General features: G+C 43.6%; 1 protein-coding gene across 3 annotated transcripts in view; it reads right to left on the bottom strand.

The window, feature by feature from the left end:
- Positions 1 to 2,317: 2,317 nt before the first annotated feature.
- The window catches only part of NOXA1 (NADPH oxidase activator 1), a 59,576-nt gene continuing 52,259 nt past the window's right edge, over positions 2,318 to 9,634 (bottom strand). For all 3 annotated transcript variants that reach the window (XM_073599977.1, XM_073599979.1, XM_073599978.1), the window contains exons 13-16: positions 8,569 to 8,753; positions 6,570 to 6,675; positions 5,034 to 5,157; positions 2,318 to 3,094 (exon numbers count right to left, since the gene is read on the bottom strand). In XM_073599977.1, coding sequence (XP_073456078.1) covers positions 3,015 to 3,094; positions 5,034 to 5,157; positions 6,570 to 6,675; positions 8,569 to 8,753 — 495 coding nt within the window. In that variant the 3' untranslated portion in view covers positions 2,318 to 3,014. The remainder of the gene's footprint in view (positions 3,095 to 5,033; positions 5,158 to 6,569; positions 6,676 to 8,568; positions 8,754 to 9,634) is intronic.

The following is a 9,634-nucleotide window of genomic DNA, read 5'->3' as shown; positions in this document are numbered from 1 at the left end:
AGGGCACATTATGGAGCACATCAGGGCACATAGCACATCAGGGTACATTATGGCACATCAGGGCACATAGCACATCAGGGCACGGGGCACGTCAGGGCACGTGGCACATCAGGGCACATTATGGCACATCAGGGCACATTATGGCAAATCAGGGCACATGGCACATTATGGGGCACATTATGGGGCACATCTGGGCGCATAGCACATCAGGGCATGGGGCACGTCAGGGCACATAGCACATCAGGGCACATTATGGCACATGGCACATTATGGGGCACATCGGGGCACATAGCACATGGCACATCAGAGCACGGGGCACATCAGGCAACATGGCACATTAGGGCACATAGCACATCAGGACAGGGGGCACATGATGGGGCACATTATAGGGCACATCAGGGGGCACATCATCAGGGCACATTATAGGGCACATCATCAGGGCACATGATGGGGGAAAACAGGATCTTACTAGCCAGTATGCAGAGTAGCGCAGGAAGCGTGTGTAGTAAGTTCTCTCTCTCATGTCATGCAGCGCTGCTCGCTCCCCGGTGGCCCCTCCTCTCTTCTCGTCTATCCCAGATGATCTTACAAGCCAATGGGGATAGACGAGAAGAGAGGAGGGGCCGCCGGGGAGCGAGCAGCGCTGCATGACATGAGAGAGAGAACTTACTACACACGCTTCCTGCGCTACTCTGCATACTGGTTAATCTCGATCTACCCGTCAGACGACAGCTGTCGGCGGTTGACGGGTAGATCACCACACACCTCAGATGCGGCTGAAACTGGCCACACTGAGCCATCGGCCCACCGGGAATCTACCGGTAGTCCCGATGGCCAGTCCATCCCTGCCTGGAGCTGATCATTGGCTGAGTTTTTACCATTTTGGCTATTCTCCGATCCATTCAAATGGTAGTTTTCCAGTTTCTTTCATGTCTTTCTGGTTTTGGTTGCCATTTTAAAGCATTTGAGATAATTTTAGCTGAGCAGCCTATGAGTTTCGGTACTTCTTTATATATTTTCCCCTCTCTAATTAACTTTTTAATCAAAGCATGCTGTTCTTCTGAACAATATCTGGAACGACTCAGATTTTCAGCGAGAAATGCACTATACCCAGCATGTACATTTGCTGCCTTCGTCCTAAAGGCCTGGTTCACACCTATGCATTTTTTAGTGCGTTTTCAGAAACACACTACAGTCCATTTAACATGTTTTCCTATGGATGTAGTTCACATCTGTGCATTTTATGGAAAGGGCCAGGAACTTTTTTCTGGTTTTTGGTTCCATAGACTTCAATGAATAAAAAACATTTATTGAAAGATGCAAAATGCACCTGCAACCTGCATACGTGTAAATCAGGCCTAAATAAGGGCCGCCTGTTTTTTCACAGACTGAATGACCTCACTAATTGAACTGCACACTGCTATTATTTTGAAGACGCCCCTTTCCATTAATGATTCAATTACACAGAATCAGCAGGATGCATGTCATGACTATTGGGTCTGTTGGTTTTCCATTAATCTACTACACCTACTAGTAAATTATTTGTCACATAGAACTATAATTTATACCAAAACAGTGATTGGTCTGGTTAGTGATGTTGGACTGATATTATTTTGAACACAACTGTAAACGTTGGGGTATATCCTGACAATTGTGTGAACTGAAAGCCACTAGGAAGTGTGGTAAAAAGCCTAAAGCATTAGAAGTCTGATTGAATGTGACTTAGTTATTCCAATGACTCGGATAAACAAAAACCCTTAGGCTCGGTTCACATATGAGCTGCATGCGGCTCACAGCAGGGGTCTGGTGCGTGCTGGTTCACCTTTCCAGGTCCGATTTTAGCACAAATTTTGGGCTGAATTCGCACCTAAAATGGACCAAAAGACGCACAGGGTTTTTCTGCAAAACACACCGGACCTGCTGCAGGGATATGTGAACCGGCTCCATAGAGTAAAAATCTCTTGCTATTGCGAATTGGATGTGGGGATCCAGCATCCAATTCGCAATGGTGTGAACCCTGCCTCAGACATATGATTTTATACCATCCATTTTTCACGATTAGGGCTGGATTTGCATTAAGAATTTTTTTTTAAATAAATTCCTTATTTAGCGTTCAAGTAATCCCACAATATAATATATGACAGCTCCATATGAGCAAGTAAAGCTGGGCATTACAGAACACAACTAATAATACAGAGCATACACAACCAAAAGAGCAGGCTATGCAGCCCGTATAAATATCGCTAAATGTGACCAGGAGCTGGGAACATTCATCAATAAGAGTCAAATTTGGAGACCATATTTATAGTTTACATTTATGTAATAGTGCATTAGCCATTTACAGGTATTGTGCTTTGGTGAATTAATAAATATATATATATTTTATGTACAGCGGAGGAAAAAAATGGTAAAAGCAGAAACAAAAATAAATATAATGTTAGGAATTAAATGCAAGCAACAGTTAAGTAGTTCAGTTGTAAAGTGGGTGAAATAAACTCCATCTATTTTGTTGTTCCCATGAACTAAAAAACTGACATGTCTTCAGATGTGCTGACCGATTAATTTCAAATTGTGCTTCCAAATGTCTTGATTAATGATGTCATGGTATCACTGCTTACATCACTCATATTGGCACTTTCACAGCAAAGAGGCATGATGTTCTTGCATAGCAGCTGTGTGGACCCTGGTTAGGGCCCTGAACATCTAGGACAGGCCTTTTGTACACCAAAATTCATGCCTGTTCATGAAAGTTGTTTGACAGTTTGAATGTTGCATTTGCATTAGATATTTCAATTCACATCACAGGTATCAATGCAGATGTCTTTTTGAAATCCTGAATGACAGGGGATTAGCTGAATTCTTGGTCCGCTTGACGTTTTTCAGAATCAATAGGAAAATATAAGGGCATCATGATGTACAATATTTTGTGATTGTAAACTCAGAACTGTGCCAACTCTTCCTATTGGCTGATTAGAAAGTTCAGATGCAACATAAACTTTCCTTTTTTTTAGGTCTCACTCAAGTCTTGTAGCAAAACACTTGGGGAAAATACCGATTCTTCCATTGCAGTGACCTTCCAGCCACTCCTCATTCACTGTCAGGTGATAAAAGAACATTATTAAGATTAGACTAGGGTTTCAGTGACTTATAGTACATGTAAGAGAAATGATATTCATGTAAATAATATCAATGTGTTTAATTTTTTAAAACCTTGTTCCTATACAGTATATAGATTGAACGTATATTGCTTATTACATATGTAGGCCCTGCTTCCTGCAGAATAGGGCTGCACAAAAATTGTACAATTCTGATCCAACTATTTTACTGCAAGACCACCAGACAAGACCTATCTGTTTAAAAACAATAGGCCTTCTGCTGTATCAATGTACAACACCCATAATTCTCCTGGAAGTCAAAGACCATGTGATCTAGGAAGCCTAGGCTTAAGAGCACATGAGGGAGTTTGAAATTTTTTTTTTTTTTTTTTTTATTCATGGTAACAAACATGCACGTCTTCACTCTAAAAATGTGATTTGGTTATGTTGGTAGGTGCCTATCTGTAAATTTTAAAGACAGATTTGAGGAGCTAGAAAGCTCAAACAACTGTATTTTAGCTGTCATTTCATGGTAGAAATTGAAAGCTGATATGTAACAAATTACTATGCTGAGCAGTACAGCTGGCCACTGCGAACTTGCTCTAAACTCACTCCCTTAGAACATTTAGCATGCATTTTGCACAAGTTAGCCATATATGATAATATCACTGGTCATAATAGGGATTGTTGGGTTGGTTTACTAAAGGCAAAAAGGGTGTTCACTTTGCAGGGATATTTTCACTTTGCTTATAGCAAATGTGATGATAATTTATCTTAAAAAGCTAACTCGATCATGTGCAAGAAAATTTTTTTTAAAATACATATTTGAGTTTCAGCTCATTCACCAACCTAAAAGAAAGTTCCCTTTTTGCTTTTAGTAAATCAACTCCTATGCCTTTAGTGACATATGGTAGAACACAAATGCAGGCTGGCAGGTTAGGGAAGCATTCTAGTCACTGTCCTGCACAGACCAGAAGGACAATGTCATGTATGTCAGGGGAAGACTGGGCTGGGGGGTAAGGGTTATTTGCCCCTGGTCCAGTACAAATATGATATGTTGGGCTGGTGCCTCTGGGTGGAGATACTTCAGCAATCTGACCTTGAGTGATGGCTGCTGGCATAATATAGCTACCTGCCCCCAATTCAGACCTGTAACTACAGCATTTGGTAGAGGAAAGTCTTCCAACACAAATGTCCTTTTTGGCTTTGAGATACCATGCAAATGAGTGGCAAAGGAAGCTGATGTTGGAAGATGTCAGAAGGTGTCTCATCAAGCCATGTTCTGTAGAAACATCCACCTTTCACTATGTCCATCAATCAATGTGACATCATGGCACACTTTGAAGTGATTCGTAAAAGTAGTTTTTTTTTTTAAATAACATATGGTTTACTTAACTTTTTTGTGGTTTTCTACAAAGTAGCCCCAATCTTTCTCTTCTTGGGTCCCCTGCTGCCGCTCATTGCTTCTCTCCCTGCTGAGTGCCCCATAGCAAGCCGCTTGCTATAGGGGCACTCTTGAAGGCTTGCTCCTGAGCCGTGCTCTGTGTGTCAATTAATACACAGTGCGGCTCAGCCCCACCCTCCTGACTGTAATTGACGGCAGCTCCTGGCTCCTGCCACTGCTCTGAGCCAGTTCGGTGAGAGAGAGCAGTGATTCTGCTCTCGTGTACAGAGCTGGATCGATATCGGCCTCAGGAAAGTATGGGGGGTTTTTACCTTAATGCATAGATGCATGAATTAAAAAACCACCTGCCTTTAGAACCACTTTAAATTTGCCCACAAAAATCCGTCTCTATTATAAAAGGGCTGGTTCTATTTGCTGCCTAGGCCAAAGTTTCTCAGTCTTTTCCTGGATGTTGTACAGTAGCAACATTGGGAAATATCCATCAATACCACTTGGCTTAATTAATGAGCAAAGATGTACCGTAATTGTATTACCTTCTGAGAGAATGTCAATGATGTGGCCTTGGTTAAAGGTCAGATCTTCTGGTCCTTCTGGAGAATATTGGTAGATGGCTTTCATGTGATATAGGATTGGTCTACCCACACAGTTATATGCGTCCTGCAGATATACATTAAAAGATATTAAAGTGCTCACCTAACATATTCGCCAAATACAACATATTAGCCAAAAGTGGCCAACAATTAAGCAACAAAAAGTATCTTCATCTCTCTTCTAATATTGTAACTTATTGCTGAATAACCATACAGTGATGCCATTTTTTAGAAAAAAAAAACAGCCAGCAGAGTGCAAAGATTTCCAACCATGGTGTTGGGGAATGCCCTTTTCTGTTTCAGCCAGATAATTCTCCCTGTACACAAAGTTAGATCCATACAGAGTTGGTTTGTAGATATGGCAGTGGAAGGAAAATATTGACCCCAACCCATATGATGCCCAACATCTAATGTAACCAACAAAGATTAATACATGTGTAACCCCCTGTTCGTAAAAATGGGGCTATAATGTAAATTTAGTTTTTGGCTGAGCTGTAACCAGCTCAGATTGATTGTACATAGTTTATTTGGTTCTGTCCTGAATTTGACTGTGTTGTGCATGTCCCACTGTTGCCAGTGGGTGTCACTGGTACCACAGGACAGTGTGAGAATAACAACTAAGTTGAGCTGTCATGAATATACTTTTTCCAGAAACAGCCCAGTAGGAGGTTCCTGACGCAGTGCATTCTGGGAAGGGGTATTTATTGGACAGATGCCATGTGCTTTATTCAGTCCTCACCTCGTGGCCCTCCAGGCCTGAGGCTACGCTGCTGCAAGCTGTGCAAGTAGGCCCAGAAGCCTGCCTGGGGTCTACTAGTCCGGAGGTGGTCTTTAGGCTGTCTTACCTATTTGGAAGAAGCCTAGCCAAGCTGAGGAGATCCAGGGGAGTACCCTTGCTGGAGAGAGCCAGGATGAAGGCTGGTCTCTCAGAAGGGCCTGGTGACTAACTTGGAGGACACACCTACATCTGATCTACCCTCACAGTACTGCCAGGTTGGCTTAAAGGTTCTGATACTGTGACGCTGTTCTACAATCCAATCAAGGTAATACATTCCTGGCTGCTAAGTTTGTGAGAGAGACTTATCCAGGTATCTGTTGGCTGCTAAGTCTGTGAGAGAGGCTTATCCAGACATCTTACTGGTTGCTAGGTCTGCGTGAGAGAGGCCTACCCAGATATTCAAGATCTGCTATAAGAAATCTGTGATTCTGTCTTTTAATTTAAGGAGTCTGTAAGTGATCTGCTACAAAAAGGTATCTGCAACCTCCCCTCAACCTCTTTACTAACTACTTCTTTCAAGTTCTTCATTAAAGCATTGAAAACTACCTAAAGTGACTGGCACCCACATTTGTTCTAACTTCCCATTATAGCCATGGGCTCAGCCCTGGGGTGAATGTAAGTCCGCTCCCTGTATCTGGAGGTACCCTCTTTGCTCCCAGTATACCCAGGGGGGTGCTACACATGTTTTTTTGTTTAGTTACCTTACAGCACAGGATGAGCTTCTTCTGATTGGCTTGTTCCCACATTCTCTTGAGGTCGGCATCTCCTTTCACTGGAGTGACTTGCTTCTCCTCAGAATCCCTGTAACTAATTAATGAACCATACAATCAACACAATGCTGACAACTGGGGAAGCTTCATGTCTACATTGTCCCAATATTCCATTTGGCCATACTTATTAGTGTCTTAGTGAAGACTTTTCTCAGACAGTGCCTGTTGCCCTATAGCAGACAATCAAATTGTATTAGTTACCGTATATACTCGAGTATAAACCGAGTTTTTCAGCACATTTTTTTGTGCTGAAAGTGCCCCCCTCGGCTTATACTCGAGTCAAGCATTTTTCTGGTGCAAAGAATGACATATTCTGAACCGACTTTGGGGAATTTGGGGAAATTTGAGGAATCCCAAATTTGGTGTGCAAACCCAGTGGAACTAGCACTATAACATATCCAAAGCTGGGGTTCCTAGCAACAAGTGGCCATGAGATATTGGGCCCCAAAGTCGGTTCGGAAAATGTCATTCTCTGCTGCAGAAAAGTGCTTGACGTTTTCCGAACTGAATTTGGGGCCCCGTATCTTGGGGCCACTTGGTGCTAGGAACCCCACATTTGGTGTGCAAACCCAGTGGAGCTAGCAATACAACATATCCAAAGCTGGGGTTCCTAGCACCAAGTGGCCTCGAGATATGGGGCCCCAAATTCGGTTCGGAAAATGTCATTCTCTGCTGCAGAAAAGTGCTTGACATTTTCCGAACCGACTTTGGGGCCCTGTATCTCGGGGGCCACTTGGTGCTAGTTACCCCAGCTTTGAATATGTTGTAGTGCTAGTTCCACTGAGTTTGCACACCAAATTTGGGATTCCTAGCACCAAGTGGCCCCGAGATACTGTGTCCATCCGACACAGACTTGTCATTTGCCTGCTCAATGGGGATCAGTGGAGCTATTCCCCGCTGAGCAAGCAGAATCCGCTACACAAAGGCGCCAGTGTGAAAGGGACCTAAGGGTTTTTTGAGGAGTTTAGTGCAGGGCATCAGGAGGGGACAGCCCATACACATGTTGTTGCTGCTATTTAGTAGCAAGTACAACTCGCTGGGACTGGCCAGGGCTCCAAAACCAATAAGTTGTTAACTTACTGTATAGTAAAAGCCAGGGCTTTTTTTTTCTGGCGAAACGGTGTTCTGGGAGGGAGAAGCACTTTCTGTATACTATTGCTTTAGCAGGGTGGCCACGGAGTGAGCCGATGTAGCTCACTTGGTTCCGGCTGCAGCCTGAGAGAGGGAAAGGGGTGTGATATCATCTGCACTCCGCCTTTCCCTGCAGATCAGATGCTGGTTTGGGCACAAGTCGCAGCTCAGTCTGTGGAAGAGCTGCTCTGCATGTAGCATACCTGACTTCCTGCTCACTGTGGACTGGAGACAAGTTGTTAGACATCACAATTTTTGTAAATTGGTTGACAATGTTGCTGGATGTGGGCCTTTGCTGTGACTTTCTCTTTGTTGGATTGGGCTGTCTCTTTGTAGGATGGGGACGGCCAGTGGGCAGACCCTGGGAAATGGTGGTCAGGCCTTGAGGGCCCAGGCCTAAAGCTGTGTAAGGAGCCCCAAAATATCTGATGGCTGCCCTGGTTTAGGGTTTTTAGGGTTCAAATAGGGTACAATCAACTGTTAGGGTAATTTTAGAGGGTAAAAACCCCTGTAAACAGAGCATCCAGGGGAAATGGCATCTAATGGCGCTACTGACATATAGGCTTACTGAACTGTGTGCAACATTTCACAGGAACCAGTCAGAAAGCAGTTCATAATAGTTGGTCCACAGAAACCTGAAAAATTGAATGCTGAATGGCTGCCATTATTACCTTTACAAAACTAATCTTTTCCCAGTTATATTTATGCCAACAAGTCATAGAACAAGAAAATGCAGCATACAAAGGACAAGATGGTGAAACTGGAAGCTATGGGAAATTGGCAACCATTATATTTGTACCTCAGCTGGATGTTAATTTGCTCTCCATGTTGCTTAAGCTTTTGTCTGAGATGATGCTGTAGCTCAGTATAAGTGATGTCCTTTCTCACTGACAGGTTTACAGTGAACTCAGTGTGTACTTGTAATGTTATTAGGCTGTCTTCTTCAGCTACGGGCTCTTTTGTGCACATCTGGTCTTGCTTGGCCTGGAGAAAGAAAGAAAGGAATTGGTCATAACTGTGCAAGTGAAGTGAGTGCACAGTCTTGGTGGGTTTCACAATAGTCAGAGGAGGCTTAAAAAACAAACATGCCCCAAGACATTCCTGTAATTACAAGGAGAGAACTTGTAATAAATGTCCCACCGGGTCTCAGGATCACCCAGGCTACAGATGAGTGGATTTGAAAGTGCTTAAACCTCATGGCTCATAGACCAAGAGGTTAAAGGAGACAGCCAAAGCTTTTATTGATGTACTTCTCCTGTGAATCATAGGAGTGCAGTCCATTCTGCACTACTGTGACCGATTTTCAGCAGACAGAGGGCTGGAACCCGCTGTCAGCTGACATCACAGAGCCGGTCCAGGCTTCTGAAAGATTGCAACCATATGGTCAGGATCCAGCTCAGGCTCTCAGCGAGCCACCGAGAGCCTGACCTGGCTGCTCCCACCCCTCCACAGTCCATCGCTCCAGTGAGTGCTGGCGAGGCAGAGAAGACAATGGTAACTGACAGTCACCAGCTCTCTGCTCAGGTAGCTCTGAGAACCGAGTGATCAGTGGTGTTTGATTCCTCGGCTCTCGGCCTTAGAGTCGGCGAGGGGCAGATGCAGCATCAAACCTAGGTAAGTATGATTCTTAACTAAAAAATATTACTATGCTTCTCTTTTGAGCTTGGAATAATATCGAAGGAGCCAAATCCTTGTGTAGGCCTACCAGATCCAGCTGTAATTATGTCATTAGGAGTATGTGTACAACTAGAGGGTACAGCATGGTGCTGTTTTAAGTAAAGGTTAGGGTACATTTAAATTTAGAGAAGCTTGTGGTAGAGTATGGAAGAGGGCAGCATAGTTATGTCTGGTGTTGTGGCCATTAC

The sequence above is a fragment of the Aquarana catesbeiana genome, linkage group LG09 (genome assembly GCF_042186555.1).
Source record: "Aquarana catesbeiana isolate 2022-GZ linkage group LG09, ASM4218655v1, whole genome shotgun sequence".
NCBI classification, from domain to species: Eukaryota; Metazoa; Chordata; class Amphibia; order Anura; family Ranidae; genus Aquarana; species Aquarana catesbeiana.
This window is presented reverse-complemented; position numbering and strand designations above follow the sequence as displayed.